At 42.3% G+C, this 20,976-nt stretch overlaps 1 protein-coding gene across 6 annotated transcripts in view; it reads left to right on the top strand.

Annotated features, from left to right (window-relative positions):
• Positions 1–185: 185 nt before the first annotated feature.
• Positions 186–20,976, top strand: part of KDM4B (lysine demethylase 4B) — a 94,957-nt gene continuing 74,166 nt past the window's right edge. For 3 of the 6 annotated variants that reach the window (XM_030032671.1, XM_030032670.1, XM_030032669.1), the window contains exons 1-5: positions 318–496; positions 14,420–14,576; positions 16,781–16,956; positions 17,805–17,919; positions 20,007–20,200. In XM_030032671.1, coding sequence (XP_029888531.1) covers positions 14,442–14,576; positions 16,781–16,956; positions 17,805–17,919; positions 20,007–20,200 — 620 coding nt within the window. In that variant the 5' untranslated portion in view covers positions 318–496; positions 14,420–14,441. Of the gene's footprint in view, positions 497–14,419; positions 14,577–16,780; positions 16,957–17,804; positions 17,920–19,240; positions 19,414–20,006; positions 20,201–20,976 lie in introns of those variants that run through there. The other 3 variants (XR_005933639.1, XM_041127607.1, XM_041127606.1) reach the window with 3 other exon arrangements.

Raw genomic sequence — 20,976 nt, 5'->3', positions numbered from 1 at the left:
GCGCAGAGCCGTGAGGCGCTGACGGGCAGCCCGCACCGCCTATCGAAGCCCGCCTTACCCTTCTCTCGCCCAATAGCAGCTGAGGGCGGGCCGCCGTCTCCCAACGGCCGCGTTCTATTGGCGGAAAGCGACTGAGCGACGTGAGAGCGACCGGCTGCCCCGCCTACTGGTAGGCGGGCCGTTACCCAGCGCAACCCTCCAATCAACAGACGCGCTCGTCTTGTTGTTCGGTGACCGGCTCCGCCATGGGCAGGAACCGCCGCCTCTCATCGGCGATGCGCCCAATCGCTGCGAAGGTGGTGCCGGCCTCAGCCAACGAGCGGGGCGAGGAGGCGGGCGGCAGGTGCTGGCCGCGGGGTGCTGCGCTCTCCTCACCGCCCCCCTTCCGCTCTGCCCCCCGCGCCGGCCCGCTCGGCGCTCCGCTGACGGGCAGCCCGGGGCCGCCGCCGCCGCAGCAGCAGCAGCAGCCACCGCCGGCGACCGTCCGCGGGCTCAGGTACGGGGGCGACCGGCGCTTGCTTCTCTCTTTCTCCCTCCCTCCCTCCCCGCGGGGGCCTGCCGCCGCCTGCGGCTCCACCCCCGGGACCGCGACGCCGGAGCCCCCCGCAGCTCGGCGCTGCCCCCCCCCCCCCCCCCCCCCCCCCCCCCCCAATCCCGGGCTCCCTCCCGCCGGTCTTTCTCTCTTCCCCAGGCCGAGCCCCTTCCCCACAGCTTCTCCTCAGCGACGGGCCCCGGCTTTGCGTCTCGCTTCCGGCCGGCGGCCCGCCGCGCCTCCCTCCGCCGGCCGGCCCTCCTCCTCACGGCCCGGCCCTCGGCCGCCGCCGGGCCCCGGCCCTGGCGGGGGTGTGTGTGTGTATGTGTGGAGGCGGGGAGGGGGGGGCCCGGCCTGTACGGCCAGGGGCCTGGCCGGGCCCGTCGCGGCCCGCTCCTCGCGGCCCCGCCGCCCGCTTTGTCTCGGGGCGGCGCGGTTGGAGCCCCCCCCCCCCCGCCGCCCCCGTATCCGCACCCCCGCCGCACCCCCTCCCCCGGTACCTCGGGCCCAGGCCCGGTGTCCGTGGAAGGCTCCGCGTCTGAGCGCGGTGTTTAAACGCAGGATTTTTTTTTTTTTTGTGGGGGGGGGGGTCCGGGTGGTCCCTTACACCCCACGCCCGTACCGGGGGTACCGGTAGCGGGCGCCGTTTCGGCCCGGGGCTGCGCGGCGGCGGTTGTTCGTCGCGGTAGGGGGGGGGGGATTTATTTGTACGATCGCCGGTCGGCGATCGGCAGCAGGGGTTCCGCCGGGTGAAGGGAGATGTTGGCGACTCGACGCTGCCCCGATGGGTCTGGGGGTTCCGTGTTTGATCTGACGGCGGGCCCGGGGCTGAGGGAACCGGAATGGGGTTTTTCTTTTTTTTTTTTCCCCTCTTTTTTTTTTTTTTTTTTTTTTTCCCCTCCAGAGACTGTCAGAGCTTTTTTCTTTTCTTTTCTTTTTTTTTTTTTTTTTTTTTTTTATGATAAGCCTGTCGTGCACAGAAACACCCGTGGTTATATGCAGAGGTCCTTCCTCTCGCCCCTTGCACAGCCTTGAGCACAAACGTTGCAGGGTGAGAAAGTGAGACGACCGGCTCTGAAACGGTTGTGGTCTGCAGAAATTGTTTGTCCGGTCACGCTTTGGTGACTTGCCCTGGGTTTTAGCTGCTTAGTTTGCCCTTTTTTTTTAAAGAAATAAATAGAAGATGTATTAGGCTCTTTTAGGTTGTAGTACGTGGTGGAAGGGGAAACTATTCAGGAAACCCTTCATCTAAAGGTGGAACTTGGCTTTCCTTTAAAGCTGGCTTTGATTCTTGTTCTCGAAGATGGTATATGTAGCTGCGTAGGACCTAGGTATATTGCAGAAAGAACTGTTTTGGACCCCTTTGTTTTAAAGGGTCGAAGTTGCAGATTTAGTTTTAGACATGTTCTTTAACTTCTATACTTTTTTTATAAAAGCCGCTGTAGAGAACGGGTGCTGTTCAGGGGCACAAACTGGTTTTGTGTTGCTGATAAGGCCTAGAACATTGGAGTTTTGCTGTGTGACTCGGTTGTCTTTGGCTGGGGCAGTGTAAATACATTATTCTGTTATATCAAGCTTGACCCTTTCAAAGCTAAGTTTCCTTTAACCAAAAGGAGTTAATTTTAAGGAACTGTGTTCATCAGAAACCTAATAGGGTTTTTTTTTTCCCCTTTTTGCACACAATAAGTCACTTCTTTCTTACGAACTTTTCCTTTTTTCTGTTCTGTTTCCTTTTCCTGTTCTGTTAAAATTCATGTAATCACTAGAAATCATAAAGACTGGAATTTAAAACTTACAGTTACATTTCAGCAATTACATAAAATAACTGTTGGAGTACGTAGAGGGTAATTACTTTTTGACAGCAAGTTCGTAATTTTTAGGTTCCCCTGTAATAAGTGAAAGAAGTTGAGGTGGGTAGACTGACTCCTCCAGTGCCAAAAGGAATCGACAGCCGTTTCTTTCTCATTAGTGGTAGGAGTTACTCCTATGCAAAGTATATGTAGGTGGATATACTTGACTCCTAGTTACAGAGCTACTGTTCCCATAGAAGACACTCAGTGAAACACCTTTTGACAGGAAAATGCTGGCCAACGCTCAGTAATGTAGTATTCTTTCTCCTTTTTTTGCTCCTTGAAAAGAGATAATTTCCTTAACCAATCCAGTGGGTCCAGAATATATATGGTCTTATATAAAAGAAGTTAGTTTTTTCAGTAAGTTGGAACACATGGGCAAAAGAACAAAGTACACAGGTCTGACATTTAAAGTTTGACTTTAGGGTGGACACGGGCTTTTATAAGTAAGATCTTACATACGAAAGAGGTTTAATTGGCTTTTGATGAGAAGTTGATAGCGAAATGCGCTTTCAGGGAGAATCCCACCTATTTCCTCTAGATAATGCTGGTTATTGGTCTGAGGCAAATATGGTACTCGGAACTACTTACCGTCCTGTTAAATTGAACTGTTGGAGCAAAATGAAGTGAAAACTATTTCTAGTGGTACCATCAACTCCTGTCATTTAACAGATAATGTAGAGTGATTGTTTTACAGACCTGCAGGCAGTAGGCGTTTTAAGTTATCAAAAATATTGGCAACTTCTGAAAACTTAGAACTCTTTCCATATAAGAGGTCTCAAGAAATTTTATATGAGTTGGGAAAACCAGTTTGTCCAGACGTGCTGGATAAGCATGTTAGCTATATGGGGTTCTTCTGTACATTTATCAAGAGTTATGTATTCCTATTTCTACTAGGATGTCCAGCTGTAATACAATAAACAATGTGTTGGCATTCAAGTAGCTGTAATTAGCCTTCAAAGTTTACATCTAATTTCAATGAATAGGGAAGTTCACATGTAAGTAGAAATAATAGCTCTGTCTTGCTGCAGGCTGAGACAACCATGCATCAGTTAACACATTATGAAAATCTCTCTGCAGTCATAAGAATTAGAAACTTTATTTCCTTTTAATTAATTCTAGGCAATATAGAAGAACTGCGGACTGGTGAATTTTCTAGCCTTTCTGACTTGCTTTTTAATGTTTTACCATGTGCTGTTGAAAAGGATTTTCAACGCCTGTTACTGTCTGTCCGTTTGTTGTGTGCTTGTGCTATATGCAGCTTTACTTGCAGTATAGCATCTGTTAATATTAAAGATGGATGACAGCTAAATATGTCACTGCAAGTGAGGGATTTGCTTAATATATTGGGATGCCATCAGGATTCTCTGTGGCTGTGCAAGGCACTGTTTGAAGTAATTATTTGTCATCCATTTAAGAATCAAAAGATGGTTTGTCCATTTGATGCACTAGCAAACTGAAATCCTTGAGTACTGCAAAATATTGGCAGAAACCTTTTCGTTGTACGTAGGTCTAGTGATATTAATGTTGTGGTATTGTTCTCAGTATAAAATCATTGTGGGATGAGAAAGGTGTTCTTCCATTTTCTGTATTTTTCAGTAAACTGATCATTGCTTAGTAAGTTGTGGGTTTTTTTTTTTTTTTTTCCAGTCTTTGTTTTGGACCAAATATGTTCTGTCTTGTCACAGCTTATCCATATAGTCACTTATTACCGTGGCTTAATTAAGGTACTTACTTTCATTTGTATTTTCATGGAGTAAATTATTCTCTTTTGTAAATTAAGCAGTTCCTCAATTATGTTCTTACTGGATGGCTGCTGACACAGGGGAACATATTTGTATTCTGTTGTAATATTTTTGTGTAGTATAGGATCCTTACTTAGTCTGTGTGTGCCTCAGTCATGGCAAAAATGACCTGCAACTTTTTTTTTTTTCCTTTGGTGTTTCAGAAGGCTCATGAAAAAAGCGAAAGTTGCCAATTTCTTGGAAAATATAGGCTTGTTCTTTTGTTCCCTAAACCTATGTGATAAAAATACTGTATTTGAATATGGCTGAAGAAGACAGTGTTGGAAGTTGGTGGTGTGTTAAGATGATTTCCTGAGGTGTTCTGATACTCCTTTACAATTTCCAACATGCATTCAGAAGAGTGGGAAGGATTTTGGTGAGCCTCTGTGTTTATTTTTTTGTTGTAGATAAGAAGTTTATATGAAGTTTGCCATATTTGTTCTCAGTTCCGTGTTGACAAAACAAGCAGTGCAGCTTTGGCTGTGATGTATGTGTTAAGGTTTGGAGCTGTAGCTTCCAGAGAGAACCAGATAAAATTGAGCTGTGAGAGGTTAAAATTGTCTAATGTTACCTTGAAGCTTGTCTGAAACTACCTTGGTTTTCTCCTAGGTTTTGCTTTAATTTAGGTTTTAAATTCTCACTCCTTTCAGTTGCAATTTTGGTTAAGAAGTGTGAAATGGGTATGAAATGAGATATGAAATACCCAACAGAAGACTGTGGGGTTCCCCCCACTCCTCTCTGTGAAGGTGAGGAGTTTAAGTTATTTACAGGTACAGCGGAGGACAGATATGCCTGCTCGAGTGCGCTTCTGGAGCTGTATGAACTGTGTTATGCTTCTTGGTCCCGTTCTTCTGCCTGCTGGCTTTGCCTCTTGCTCAGTCTCTTCCCAAGTACATAATTTTCTGGCAATGCAGCTGCTCTTAAGCCTGGAATCTGGGTCAGTGTGTCACACCCACTCTAGGCAGGACCTAAAGCACCTTGTGCAAAAAATGCAACCAAGATTTTGATTTTACATTGGCAAAATAGTCAAAAGCACTTAAACAATCATGTTTGTTGAAGTTCTGTCTTACAAAAATCTGAAGCAACCTAGAGAAGAAGTTGAGCAAGTTACTGAGAACGTTGCTGCAGGCTTGTAGTTCTGGCAGGTTTGCTGAAGGAAGACTGTTGGGAATTAGTCCTCATTAAGGTATTAATCCGATATAGGAATTACCTTTTTGTACAAAGTGGTGCATTAATCATGTTTTCTGAAATGCATACAATTTCTGGTAAGAATAATAGACTATGGGTTACTTTACAGTATTTTTGAGGTTTGCAGCACTGCTGCATTGAATTCAAGGGTTATGCATTAAGACTTTGAATTCTTGTTCAGACTGAACAGGAATACATAAAAAAGAGGTACCTTTTTTACCTCAGTTGCTCCAGGTCTGGGCAGGAGGTTCTCCTTTCACTGTGGTCTTGCAGTTTGAAATGGTGAGCTCCTAAAATGCTGTTCTTCATGTTCTAGCAAAGTGAACCCAAAGTAGTTTTGTGTACCTGGCATCGAAGATCCAAAGTCACAGTAGAGCTGCTAAGAAGAACCAGTCCAGGTTCTTTTTTTTCTTTCCAGCTTTTTTTTTTCTGCTTTTTTCCAATACTTCCATATCATCGCAGTAATTATAATGAAGATAATGAAAGACAGCAAAGATAACTATTGTGTCATGCAGTAAACAAGTTCACAAGATGCCTGGTTATAGAGTCTGTCTCAGTAGTGGTGTGCTGATTTGTGTGTTTTTTTAGTATGAGTTTATCTTGCATATTCAGTAAAACAGTGAATTTGAGAGGAGAGGCAGTTGGGTACTGATTCTGAATTTAGTCAGAAATAAACATTACAGAAGACTGTTGACTACCTTGCTTCAGGCAATAATGAACTGTTTTAATTTCTTACAGATTTATTGCTCTTAAATCTAAACACTGTTTCTACTTCTAAATGCTATTTGTGACTAAATAATTTTGCTGCAGTTTGAAGAAATGTATGAGTAACTGTACACTTACATAGCTAAGAGGATGTTTTGAGGGAAAATTTTATTTTACTTTAATGAGCTACATATGCTGCTTGATTTCAAGTACAGGAGAATCTGGAATTCTGGAGAAGCCTTGTGGAGTGTAAAATTAAATAGAAGATACTCTGATTTGTCAAATCCCAAGCACTGTAGATCTTCATCCACTCGGCTGGTGTGTACTCACCATGCCTGTATGGGAATGTTGTCTTTCTGTTCCTGTTTCTCAAATCTTTCCTCTGTTATGTTTAGTTAGACCTTATGAAGGATATACAAAACTCAGAGCAATTTTGGAGGTTAAAAATGTGATGAATTGAATATATAAATGAGTCTGAGGAAAAGCTGTTTAAAATTCTTGCTGTAATCTTAGCCATTTAAAACTGGGCTGAGCAGCACCACAACGAACTGCAGACTTACAAATTTACACTCTCTTTGTCTGTAATGCTGTAATCTGATTCTCAGGAATAAAGGGGAAGAAAGGAAAGTTGTCTCAGCTATGCTTGCAACACATAACTCTTCTCTAAAACTAGTGATATATAATTGCCTATTTTGTATACAGTCTTGAAGTTTTGCAAAAGTTTCTCTTTTGTTCTGCTAAGAAACTTTTGATAGCGCCTGATCCATGAGAATCTAGATGTAAGTTTAGGTATAATTAGTTGGCTTACTGAGAAAGGAAGTAGAAGAATCTGCCCTCTATGTTCCAGCCTAATTCATCAAAAAAATGCCATCTCAAATAAACACATGAGGTTTCCATTAATATTTGTGTGCAGTACTTAGTAGTCAAATAATGAGTTAAGAGTAAATTTAAAGAATACTTTCATGAACAGGGTTCTTACCTTGTTGTATGTGAAATGCCTCAGAAATACTAAGTGAGTCAGAAGTTAATTCAGGCACACTTAAAATCTGTGTCTTGTTGTTTTTCGTTTAATTTTGTAACTTTACAGTATTTTCAGTTGAGGATCAGGTTATTTTTTTTTCCCTCAGACTAAACTTATTTTCATTTCAAGTTTGCCAGGGACTTGAAGTAGACTTGGGCAAGCTTTCCTATTTATTAATCCCAAAGGGAGCCTGCAGCCCAAGCCCAGCTGCAGGTCCGAGCCTGGGGATGTGGTGGTTCCTGAGGCAGAAGTTCCCCCGTAAGCATTTCTGAGAGCAAAGAGCAGAGGGAGGGGAAAAAAACTTGCAAAAAGGCTGTGGATCCTGATTTTTTGTGATGCCCCTTGGCTGTCTGATTAGGTCTGTCCGATATGTTTTTGTTTTTGCTGAGAACAGTGTGTGTTATGCAGGTTGCTCTGCCTTCTCCCACACTCCATCAATGCCTGACTTGGCCTCATCTCCCTGAGAATGGGCATAAAACCAACGTGATTGACAGTTTAATTGAGGACAATGAGCTAAATGACCAAGTTTAACTCCTTTGTTCAGTTTTTCCGTTTTCCAAGCACTGGCAGTTGTTTTAAGGTATTGCCCGGGCCTGCGGGGAAAACAGTGATGCCTCGCTTGAAACACGGGGGTCTCGGAGCTCTGTGCCTAGGTGCAGCTGTGAGGTAAGCGATGAGGTAAGGATGGATTTCCCGGGTGTCAGACATTCTGCAGGACTTTCCAGAGAGGGCATGGTGGTTGCCACCACAGTAGCTTGCTTCTCAGGGATGGTGAAGTAGGACACATCGTCTTGGCTGGTGGGGACCATGGCCAGGTAATGAGGAAATCTTAAAATGCTGTCCAGCCTGCCCTAGGGTGAGGAATCCTAGGATGAGTCAAACCTCTCTTTTTCTAGTTACTGTTGAAAGGGCAGGGGAGGCTTAGCAGATGTATTTGAATCAATAGATAGAAGTTTTCAAGGGAAATTGCCAGGCAAGGCAAGAAGACAGAAGGTTGAACAATTTGGGTGTTGAAACAAGATTAGAGAATTTGTTGCCATTGATACTCAGTTTCCCATGGTGTTATGCAGTGCTGCCAGGCTTTGATTGTGCTCTGTCACATCCAGAGGGTTATAATGAAAAACTGTCACATCCAGAGGGTTATAATGAAAAATGGAGGGCAAGGGAGGTTTTAAGATTTTGTTGTTATGATTTAAAAACCTTGCTTAAGGTACGGCATCTCTCTCTAACTTTCTAAAGTATCAAAACAGTAAATTATTTGCCTGGTAGCAGCTTCCTCCGCTCAGGAGTAGAATGCACTCAGAATTTCTTCCCCAAGAGTTAGCTGCTATGTTTTCAGCATTTAAATGAATAATTTGTTATATATTAATGATTTTTGTGCTTTGTGCTGGATGTGACGTCATCTTTGTCTTCAATTATCTAAGCTATTTAGATGTGCCTCATTTAGATCTTCTCATTATATCTCCTCTTTTTTCCTTCTCGGTATCTGGGACTTATTACACTTTCCTGCCTGGGTTTGGCATGCATTGTCCTTAGATGGTCTCCTGCAAGGGTGTGTAATTCACTGTCCTTAGGTAGTGTAATGAGCTGTGGAACTTAATTTTCTGAACTGCTAACAGCAGTTTTACTGTTGTTAAAAGTGCAGTGCAGTTTGTTGTCTGCATTGATTAGATTAAGAGTTAGTAGGTTGAGTGTTCTGTAATAAAAGGGCAATTTGACTGAAGAGCACCAGTAACCCTCAATCCATTTTTAGGTGTGTACAAACTTTAGTTTATGTAGGAGATAAGCTCTTCTGTTTGGGGAAGAGAGACTTATGTTGTAGGAGGAGACTTTGTTATAAGTGTGCTTTCTAGAAAAGTTTAATCCACTAAGACTTTTCCTATAACTGTTTCAGATGTTTGAAACGCTTTGTCGTATGATGAGGCTGTGGTTTGAGATGGTGGCTTTCCCCTATTGCTGTAAAAGTCCTACCCCTGCAACTACGTGCTTATTTTAAAGCACAGCCATGTAACCAGTCAGCTCCCTGATCATTTTGCACTGTGGCACCACAAATCATCATATTTGGCACAGGAGAAGAACAAATGGCCGTGGATGGGAGCTCAGTAGCTGTCCAAGTTGGTACTGCTGTGAAATTTCCTCTTGCTTCAAACTGCAGCCAGCACTTTGTTTATTCTGTGAAATTTTGATGGCTGTGGTTCTTTTTCCTTCAGCAGGGTGTGACACTGGTGCCAGCGTGTGTGCCCACCACCAGTGCAGTCAGGCTAATGTGTATATCTTCTGCTCTGAGTTGGCAGCAGGTTGCAGGGTCCGCTTGGGAGATATTTCCGTGTGTCTTTTCAGTCCCTTCCAACACAACACAACCCAAGTGAAATCTTGTGGAGTCACTGTGGATGCTATGTATCCTCTTTTCACGAAGTTATTTTTGCTGCCTGCGGCATGCATGCCATGGTTTTGTCTACCAGATTTTGAACGCCTACTTTCTCCTTTTTTTGCTGTAGGCATATGTTCTAAAGGGCCTTCTCCTTCATCTTTTTGAATTTTGGTTGTGTGGTTTCAAGGCCTTTGGCAAAAAGCCAGTAAGAGGTTTTTGGGGGTTGATGGTGGAAAACTGCACCTTTGGAGAGACAGCAAATTGTTCAAAAGTATTTTTGCCAGTTGTATATGGTGTAATGTATATGGTAGCAGGGCATATGTCACTTGGGTAGAAGTTTAGCTTTAGACCTGTTGCCTTTTTTTCAAGGGCTCTGAAGGTACATGCATTCTGGTTTATCAAAGAAACTGGTAATCCCAGAGAGCATTTTGAGTTTGTTTAGCAAGATTAGAGATGGTGTTCTAGTGTTGCTGTATAAGCAAAGCAAGTCCTCTGTCATAAATTCTGCTGTATTTTTACTGTTCAAATCCGGATTGATAACGGAGGGTTTATAGCAAACCAGCAGGACTGGTTTGATTTACATTTGCAGACATGTGCCCTGGGTGTAGGCACAGTATTTGGTTCCAGCGCTGGTGCCTAAAGGCAGGTTTGTTTCTACTAATAGTCACTACCTTTAGTCAAAGTTACCCCCTGACTCAAAAGCGGAGGAGAATGACTTGGCGTTATCCACTCCTCTGAGATCAATAGTGGGGGAGCAGCGGGGAACTACTTGAAAGTCCCAAGCCTTTCCCTGGAGGAAGGATTCCCTGTCCTGCAAATCCTTTAGCAAGCACAAGTTGTTGAACTCAGCTGGGTTTCTTAGGCTTTTCTCTGCTGTACAAAGGTTTCAATCAACAGGTGTAGCATTTCAGTCACAAAAGTGTCTTGGCTCACAATTTTAGAGGGAAAAGTCTCATGTAAAAGTCACTGAAATTAAAAACTCGGCTCTTTGTGGCCACCGAGATCATCCCTCTGAAGACAAGTTTTAGCGTTTCTTTATCAAGGTTGCAAATTAGAAGGTTTTCTTAATATTTCAGGTTGCTACTCTCTCTCACAAAGAAACAGAATGCACCCAGCTGGGAAAAATACCTTAATAGTTCTTTTCAGGAACTAATAGGGGGCTTAGACTCTTTCTGCAAAATCATCGTTTTCAGTATTAATAGTGAAGAGAGAAGAGTTTGTTCACATCGTCACCATCCACCCCGCTGCACGGCAGAGCCGTGAATGAAAAATGCTTTCAGTGTTCTCAGAATAGTCAGATTCTGCTGTGAAATCTTCCCCAGTGATGCTGGTGAGCTTATTACAGCACTTTCATTGAGGCTGTCTCCTGAAAATCCCATAAGGAAGCTGCAGGGTGGCTGGGCTCCTGTCGCAGCCCTGGGCTTGTCCTGCTGCCTTGGCCTCTTGTCCTCTGTGATACCAGTAGCTGGGAAGGAGGTAACAGTAAATACTGCCACTATTTATCCAAAATACATTAGTGCTGCTATGTGCAAAGTAGTTAAAGAAATAATTTTCTCCCAAAGCCTTCTCTGTGGCTTGAGTGTTTTCAGCTCCTTGGGGCTGGTGGGGGGAAGCGCGTACAGGCAGGGGGTTTGGACGTTTCTCTAACTGAAGTAGTTGAACTGATTCTCCCTTCCCGTGTGCTCTGTGGCTATTTTTTTGTAATAGATTAATTAGTTTAGTTAGATGAATGTACATTGCAGCAAACACTATCTAGGGTAGGTGTTAAGATGTTCCTTAGAATAAAGAGATGGGATTACACATGGAAAAATCTGTTGTGCTTTGCTGCCTGTGCGCTACAGAGTTCCAGAGTGCCGAGTGACATTGTTTGTATTGAGGCAGATAGACCCTTTAATTAATTGATTAAGCTTTGCATGAAGTAGTTTTTGATTCCCCCCCTCCCCGCCCCCTTTGTTGGAGCATGTATTTTGACTATTTGCTCCCAGTTAATTGAATAAAAATTGGAATTGCTGGAGATAATCTTGAGGAAAAGATGGGATAAAACCTGGCTTTGACTATTCTCCCTCCCCCTTCCCCCCCCAGGTTGTGGGTAAAGTTGAAAATACTGGGAAGGCATCCCTGGAGCAGATGGTGCTGGCATGGATCCTCCTCAGGATGGAATTCAAGTTCCTTTCCCTGAGCCAGATACTCCTAACCAGCCGGTGGTGCGCAGTGCTGCTGCAGAGCCTGACTTGGTGCTTCCTGCTCGGGTGAACTTTCGTGGCATTTCTAGAGCCGGTTTAAAAATAGCAGAAGTATTCTCAGTGAGATTGCATTGGAGTAGAAGTTTGGGGATAGTTTCTGTCTGTGTCCCACTTCTCTGGCAGTTTTCTTTTTCTTTGACTCTTCACCCGGATCAGCTGTGTTTTCCTGGTGAACAGTGTTTTTCTTCAGTAGTTTGGAGGAAACCTCTGGTAGATGGATGCCCGGAGCTTATCAAGTCCCGTGGTTCATCTCAGGGATGGGAGATACTCTTTCCTCTTTTTGTATTTCTGCAAAACATTTGTGTAGTAAATTGTTCTTGTGGGTATGGATCAAGTATGCTTCTTATCTTAAAATGTTGACTCTGAAACATAGCAATTTTTTTTCTGTACGGCAAGATTGGAAATCTCTTTGGGCAGGGCCACCCTGAAGGTGGGAGGGGTTGGTTAAAGGGCCTTTTTGTTTTAAGAGTGTGACAATTTCTTTTGGAAATGCAGTTTGTTAGCAGTATCTGTTGGGGTGAAGGGAGTGGAACAGTATCTTTTTCATCAGTTGGTTTTGCTCTGGGATATTGTGCAATATTGGGGGTTGAGGGAGGTGATTCTCCCCCTCTGCTCTCATGAGACCCCACCTGCAGTGCTGTGTCCAGCTTTGGGGCCCCCAACATAAGAAGGACATGGACTTGTTGGAGCGAGTCCAGAAGAGGGCCATGAAGATGATCAGATGGCTGGTGCACCTCACCTATGAAGACAGACTGAGACAGTTGGGGTTGTTCAGCCTGGAGAAGAGAAGGCTCCGGGGAGACCTTAGAGCAGCCTGCCAGTACCTAAAGGGGCCTACAAGAAAGCCAGAGAGAGACTTTTTACGTGGGCATGTAGTGACAGAACAAGGGGCAATGGCTTTAAACTGAAAGAGGGTAGATTTAGATTAGTTATAAGGAAGAAATTCTTCACTATGAGGGTGGTGAGGCACTGAAACAGGTTGCCCAGAGAAGTTGTGGATGCCCCATCCCTGGAAGTGTTCAAGGCCAGGCTGGATGGGACTTTGAGCAACCTGGTCTAGTGGAAGGTGTCCCTGCCTGTGGCAGGGGGGTTGGAACTAGGTGATCTTTAAGGTCCTTTCCAACCCAAACCATTCTATGGTTCTATGATTATAGTTTGATTTTATTATGGAGTATGCCTTACATCTCTGGCTGCTGGCTTGGGAAGAGCTCTTCTGACATCGCCTTTAGTTTAGGGGTGCAGGAATGCTGCGGTTGAGGAGGCACCAGGCAGATGCTAGAGGACAGGATGAGCATATGAGAGGCTGCGATTTTATGCGTGGAATTCCTTTAAAGACTGCATTGGGGAAGGGCTTAGACTCGCAGACCATTGTTTTGAAACAAATTTTACATAAAAGTTACTCTGAAAAATTCTAAAATTTTCTGTTTTCTAGAATTTCAAGTCAAAACTGTTCATTTGCCTTTGAAATGAAAAAAATGTTTTACCCATTTAAAATTGTAAAGAAAACCTTGGTGCCCTGCGTGAGCTGGGTGTTGAGTCTGTCCAAATTAGTGTGTGATGTTCTTAATTGTGGGAGGCAGGCGAGAGTATCTGCTGTCTCTTTGGAGAAGTGTGAGTTTTGTGCTATGCTCGCTGATTAAAACACTAATATAGCAGTATTTCTCTGTTTTGTTTTGTTTTTCTGAACACAAAGAGTACTTTCAGTAGCATCTGGAAGACTTCTTGGCTAGTTTGAAGTCAATTTAAATCCAAACATACTTTGCTTGTGATTTAGCAGTCACATTTGACATAGTGTTGCTGCACCTTTTATTCCTTAAAAGCCCCGTACTGCCCTCTCGTGATAGCTTGAGCATATTGTATGTGCTGTAGCTGCTTTTCTGACATGGAGAGTATTTTCATGGTTATATTTGCAACTGAAATGCCAATAGGACTTTTTGTTTGCCTTTATAAGTTTCCAGCATAGCCTTACAAAGGTTCATTTTAAAAATTGTGATTTTTTTTGTCCTGAATTGTTTTGTTTTGTTTTTCCCTGCAAATTTGGAAGTAAATCGAGCAATTTTGCTTTTCACTTTGAAAGATGTTTTGAAATTGTGCACTACATTTCTTTTGAGAATTGTCTGACACTTCATTTTGTCTTATGTACATCGCAAATACAAAGTGTAATGAAGTTACAGTTTAAAAAACCTAATTTTATAGTTTTTAACGTAGCCTAGCACATGGAAAAAAAAAAAAGAACACTGGCCAAAGTTTTTGTTATTGAACATAGATACAGAAAAGGATGAAGCACAAGGGGCAGCTAGTTCCACATAAGCGCAAAATAGGTGCTGAAGGTGGTGAGAAGTTTGTCGTTCGTGACTCTCATTCTAATGAGATACAACTTCATACGATGAATGGAGGGGGGCGATGTTAAGTCTATGATCTATATTTAGGCCCTATCTGATCTCTCAGATGTTACTGGTATCTGGAGTTCCCTGATACTTGACCCTTCTTAGGGCCCTGCTAACAAATAGACTAAGTGGATTTTTGGTCAGAAGCTCTTCATATCCATGTTAGAAGATAGTACTTACAAATACTTTCCTGGGTGAGTAGGGGAGAGAAATGAAAAATATATCCATGTCTTTCTGTGAAACTCATTAAAGCAACTAGAAAGAAAACAAAGGTTTTTAACCAGTATTTTTTTTCTGCCTCTCTTCTTTCTTTATTCCTTTTTGTTTCCCCTCTTCAGGCGCTGCCGCCGAACTAGAAATATGGGGTCGGAAAACCCGCAGAACCCTGGCTGTAAGATCATGACCTTTCGTCCCACCCTTGAGGAATTTCGGGACTTTGGGAAATACATTGCTTACATGGAATCGCAAGGAGCTCACCGAGCAGGGCTTGCCAAGGTGAGTTGCCCTAGCTTAGGTAGTTGAAAGCTTCCGGAAGGCTGCCTCCCTGAGGCTCTGCTTTATGTAAGCTGTCTATGAAGTTCTATCACTCAGAAGCAGTTTGCTTTCATGTAGTCAAGCAGAGTGTGTTTTTGAAAATTGTGCTTGCAATCTCTGTCTCGTTTTACCGAGAGAGGAAAGGCATAGGAGTTACAGGCCTTTCATAAGAGTGAAAGAAATGTTTATTTGCAGGATGTCTTTTTCTGATCCCTAACTGGAAAACGAGGACATTCCCAGTCCTTGCAGAGATGGGTTAAGGGTATTTCCATGTCCTGGTTCTGTTGCTGAGGATACAGATAGTGGTAGCCATGGTCCTCAAGGGCTGGAGACGTGAGGTTTTCAGCTCCCCCAGAGCATAGAATAAAGGAGCAAGCTTTTGAAGTCTGCTTAGGTTTTGATGGGGGAGAGAGGGTCTAAATCATATCTATGTGAATGGGGGCAGACTTTTTACTCTTGCCCTTTTTATGTTCTGGGCTACCACCTTATGCTGACTTGAGTCTAGACCTGTAGATGTGTCCTGTATGCATGTGTGGTTCCCAAAATACCTGAAAGCCTTTTTGACCTTTAGGAAGCAGCTCTCCAGCCAGCTCTAAAACATCTTTCTGCTTCCTTCCCATCCGCATCTTTACACTGAAACTGATGAAATGTTATGGGAACTCTTCATGTGAACTTCTAAATTCCAGTACTTGACATACAACTGCTTGGAAAAAATCAGGTCTAATTGGTTAGAAAGAGTATTTCTGTGGCTGTGTCGTGTTGCACCACAGGCTGAGGGAGATCATTTGTTCTGACAAGGTAGTTGTTAACGTATGGTATTTAGCAGAACTTAATAAAGCACAGCAGAGAAATAAAGCTGTTAGGCATGAAACAATTCTTATTTCTTCTAAAACATAGGTCAATTACGGTTTTTATTACAGTTCTAAATAGAGCTGGGTATTGATAAAAAGCTCTCTGTGAAATGTTTCCTTGTCCATTCAAGTGTACTAGCAATTACATTCCATGAGTCTGCTAGGGTAGATTATTTTAATAAAGGTTGTTGGTGAATTCCAGATGTTGTGAAGAAATTACTCTACTTGTAGGACTAAATTTGAGCATTTCAAGTTAATTTTTGTGTGTCTCTATTGCAACTGCAGTTCAGAGCCTTGTAATGGAAGTAGAACTCATCATATCCTGGAGAAACCATGCCCACAAAAATCAGTAACTTGTCCTCCTGTTCCTGTAACTTTTTTTGGTTAATCCTTACACCAAATTAGATTGCAGATATTTTATTTTTTCATTCCACATGCCCGCTGAATGTCCTACTGATTGTTCTCTGATCTTGAGCCTAGAATTGCTGGCAGCTCTTCTGTTTAAAATTACAGCTTTTCCAGATTCAGCACTGCTTTGCAGCAGTTTTTCTGCACAGCCTCCAAGAGTGAGGAAAGAGTTCTGGACGGGTTCCCCATGCTTTTCTTTTGTTCTTCTCTACCCCTTACCCCTTTTCATTTAAGGAGTTGGTCCCTGATGTGTCACCTACAAATACGAAAAAACATCAACAGCAATAATGCAACAGGATTTGGAGCCTTCCTAGTTAAAAAAACCTCCAAACAAACCAAACAAAAAACCGCAAAAACCCACCCCTCAAGAAAACCCTAATGTTAGTGGTCTTCTAGATGGAATAGTTGTTTACACCACTATAAAGGTTATGGACTTGCAGAGATGCAACGTACTGATAGAACAGCTGGAGTCTTCATGCAGCTTTGTGGAATGGTAGGTGAGAGAGGAATGCTGTTATGGAGGGAAAGCATGTGCAGTCCTTCTGGCATGCAGCGTATTTCCTTGGTATAACTATATATCTTCTTATCACTGGCCATCTTCTGTGACACTGTACTGATGGGACTGCTAGCAGGCAGGCGATCAGCCCTCTAACCATGTCAGCTAGTCCTGCACTTCAGCAGATGCAGAACAGGTGTCTTGTCATATGTGCTGGTTATTTGAGATGCTGCTGTTATCTGATAACCTGCAGCAGCAGGATGAAATACCTTCCACTTCAACAGTTTCTCTTCAGTAGAGGTTGTGTTTGCCTTTTGTGAACATGAAGTAGTGTGGTGTGGGTTTTTTTTTGTTTTTGTTTTTTGTTTTGTTTTGTTTTTCATTATTTTTTTTTTTCTTCCCAATTCCAGGTGATTCCTCCCAAGGAATGGAAGCCCCGAAAAACCTATGATGACATTGATGACATGGTTATTCCAGCTCCTATTCAGCAGGTGGTTACTGGACAGTCGGGGTTATTCACCCAGTATAATATACAGAAGAAGCCTATGACTGTGGGAGAATACCGGCGTCTGGCTAATAGTGAGAAGTATGTTGGTGTTAAGTGATGTGCTTGTACTGTGAATGGGGGAGTTGTGCAGAAAGCTTTTCTTTCTAGAAACAAGCTGAAAAGAAAATGTAGCCTTGTTAAATAGGAAGCATTTTTGAGGTAACAGCTTTTTCTTGAAAGCTTACATCCAGAATCTCAAACAAGTTTGTAACTCGGTGGCTTTTGGTATATCTTAGATCTTTTTCTGGGAGTTGTTACAGAAAGATTCTTCAAAGTCAGTATTTGGCTAAGAATCTGCCTGAAAAGAATGGCTTGGGACTCAAAGAAGAGCTCTCGGTGTATTAATGGCTGAGGTAGAAATAAAGTATCTTGGAGTGCCTGAGCTAATAATAATAACACGAATGTCTTCCGAAGGGACTGGGAACTTTGCAGAGCACTTCAGTTAGCTGGGACAAGCCAACTGAAACAACCTGCAGTTGCATCCTTTTTCCAGAGTCACTTTCCCAGAGCTCTGGAGTACCTTGGGTTTTAACTTGACCAATACTGACATTATGCAATTGATTTTTAAATATTGCTAACACAGCATATACATGAGTGCTTTACCTGCCTTCAGTTCCCTGTGTAATAACTTCATCTCACGCATCCTTAGGATGGGGATCTGGTGCTTCACATGAGTGCACATCCTGTTTGTCAGTATGCACCAAGAGTAGAAAGATTTAAAAGGCAGTGGATTATATGAATCTGAGTAGAATTAAAAATGAAACGCACCTTCAGTAACCTCCTGAGTGGGCCTACTTTGAAATGCATGGTTCTTCTCGGTCGTTTATCTGTCTGATTAGTGTTCCTTAGGACTTCTTACATCCTTATCTTTTCCATGTTCTTATCAGGTATTGTACTCCACGCCATCAAGATTTTGAAGACTTGGAGCGCAAGTACTGGAAGAACCTCACATTTGTCTCGCCAATTTATGGGGCTGATATCAGTGGCTCGCTATATGATGCAGTAAGTGAAATGGTCCTCATTTATTTTAAATATGGTTATTGACTTTCTTATTGCTCTTTTCTTATTAAGGAACAGTAATTCAGAATTCATTTGATTTAGCAACCTTAAAAAAAAAGCAAATAATATCTTTATTTTTCCCTCATTACAAAAGTGTGACTAAACTTCCCACCTTCCCCAGAGATTCAGGATAATAGAGTCAGTGGAAGCTGTGAAAAGCTTAGTTTTACTGGAAAAATGAGGGGAAAAAAAGTGATTTAATGAGTTCTTACAAAGCGTGTGGCCAAAAATTGTATACAGCTTGCAGAAAAGGTTGTTAAAGAAAACTGGACTGGTATCATAGTGATGTGCCAAGGTACACGTGGTGGTATGCAGGTAAATTAAAAGCAAGCTACTGATCCTGATCTCCATCATGCTAGGGTTTGATTTTTGTTTGTGTGTGTGTTTTTTTTTTTGTTTTTTTTTTTTTAAGGGAATAAAATAGATTTCTGCTGAAGCACTGTAGAGAGCTAGAGACAAGCAGCATTTCAAGGAATGGGGTGCTTCATCAAAAATACTTTTTTTGATTTTTCACACAACTAAAATACTTGCATTTGGATTTTTTCTTTGTAGACAGCTATAGTGGGATACAATGCACCTGCATGCTAAATTATTTTACAATTCAAATTGTTTAAGCTTTTCATTGGTGAAATTGCATCCTGTGTCTAAAGTAATTCTGTTGTGGTTTCTTCTGCTGTAACGATAAAGGTTGCTTATCTTCTTGCTCTGTTTAGGCAGCTAATCTAAAGCAGTGCCCTTCCTCTGTAGTTTTCTTTTGAGTGGAAAGTGGCCCTTTTTTGGAGTGTTGTCTGATTGTCTGCAGTATAAACTGAATGTTAATGTAGAAGAGTCTTTTTATTATCAATAGGGTATAATATGGAATTAACTGGAATAAACATAGATATCTGAGGTCTTCACAGCCACAGACATCAAAGTTATCCATAGTATTTAGTGCTTTGATGAGAGTATCACATTCTTGTCCATCGTATGATCAGGGAAGGTGACATAACCAGACACAAAAGCAAGCTTTAGGAGAAGTAGCTTCTGCAATGTACTGAATATACATTGTGTTTCCTTCAAGTTCCTATAAGCAGAAATTAAATAATTGAATTACCAGTCACACCTAAAGAGCATTTCCTATTGTCCAGTTACTGACATTGTTGAAAGCATTGAGGTGTGAGTCATGAAAAACATTCTCCTTCTGCATCATCTCACTTTTCAGCCGCTTCCATTCTTCAGCCCTTTCTCCCTTGCCCCGTTTTGTTTTGTTTTTTTTTTTTTTCAGGTTGATTTACAAAGTTTCAAGATCGAGCAGCTTGAGTTTCACTGTCTTGCAGTTACTCCAGCAAGCAGCATGAAGCTGGGATTGCTCGCATACCTATCAGTTACTTGCATGCAAGGGCTGTGAAGGAAACTGTTTCCTTTTGGAGACTGTATTACTCTTCAGGCAATATCAAGGTTAAAAATTTGTACCAGTTTATGTGACTTCTCTATTTCATAATTGAAGTAGAGAGAACCAACTATCGGATTTAGAACTTCTGTTTATTCTCTTTCTGTTTGAATATTGATAACAACAAAACTGTCTTCCCTGTTCTTGTGTCAGAAGCACGGAGCTGGTGTAGAGGCCTCTGCCACTTTGGCCACATTGAAGGCTAGGGTTTCTCATCAGCTGATCCGTGTTCATCAGGTGAAGAACGTCTGGATGGAATATGTAATTGACAGATGTGTATTTTACCCTTAGTTTGTCTTATGTTTATTAGTTGAACAGTTTACTGAATGGTAGAGTATCTCGTAGTACAAGTGCCTCTTCAGAGAACGCATTTAATGAGATGCTAGTAATCAGTCCCTTTGCCACAAAGTAGTGGTAATGCATCCTTTTCATGGTTATTGATGAACACTGAAAGTAAGCTTTCTGGAAGGAGGTGGAATTAAATTAATGCAGATAACACTAGGATATCCACATTTTAAGGCATTGAAAGGAAGCTGTGGGCTGTTATTCTGCTTAGCAAGTCCTGATATGTTCTAGTACAAAAATTTCTTTTGAATTACAGGATGTGGAAGAATGGAATATTGGCAATCTGAACACTCTCTTAGACATGGTGGAACATGAGTGTGGCATTATCATAGAAGGTGTAAACACTCCCTACCTCTACTTTGGGATGTGGAAGACAACATTTGCTTGGCATACAGAGGACATGGATCTCTACAGTATCAACTACTTGCATTTTGGGGAGCCAAAATCCTGGTAAGTGATAGAGTACCTATAGACAGTGGCTACAAACCTTTGCCCTCACTTAAAGGCCACTGCAATACCCTTTTCTTCAGGTCTACCTAATTCCATCAGGCCTCTTAGTCTCTCACTTCCCTTTTTTTTTCCGTCTCCTACTCTACATTTGAAAGCAGTTTTACTTTCTTTCATGCTGACTTGCTCAGAGGCCTAATTCCCAACTTTCTGGAAAAGTAGCACAATTAGGGAGACTTATTGACATGACAAGTAAAAACAGATTTCAGCACTTGGGGCTTTTTGGAAACTAATGCACAGGAGAGCAGTCCCATTATGTGGGAGAGCAAATGATGGTGCGAATGTGTAGATGCTTCAGATGCACTTTAATAGTGAGAGACTGTTGTTCTTGCATTGTGCTATAGGCAGGAAACATCTGTTACTTTAAAATTTTCATTATTTAAATATGTAAGTATGCTTACAACTCCAGGGACAAGGTAGGTCAAAGGGTTACTTTTTCACGGTCAATTGTTAGGGTAATGATAAGCATTTTTCAATGCTGTTGATGCATAGACTGATTGGAAGAAACAAAAATAATCAATAGATAAGGGTGAAATGAAGAAGTTAGGAAATCCAGAATATGTTACCAAGAACCAGTCTACTTTTTTCTCAAGCCTCCTATTTAAAAGTATAGCCAGACACACTTAGCAACGTGGAAGAGCTTTACTGAAGATCTTGATGTGACTAATAAATATTGACATTTTCGTGGAAATTAGAGCTTAAATGTCACTGTGAAGCTG

This window comes from Aquila chrysaetos, chromosome 12 (genome assembly GCF_900496995.4).
Source record: "Aquila chrysaetos chrysaetos chromosome 12, bAquChr1.4, whole genome shotgun sequence".
NCBI lineage: Eukaryota > Metazoa > Chordata > Aves > Accipitriformes > Accipitridae > Aquila > Aquila chrysaetos.
Note: the sequence above shows the minus strand (reverse complement) of the source record. Positions and strands in the feature narration are given on the sequence as shown.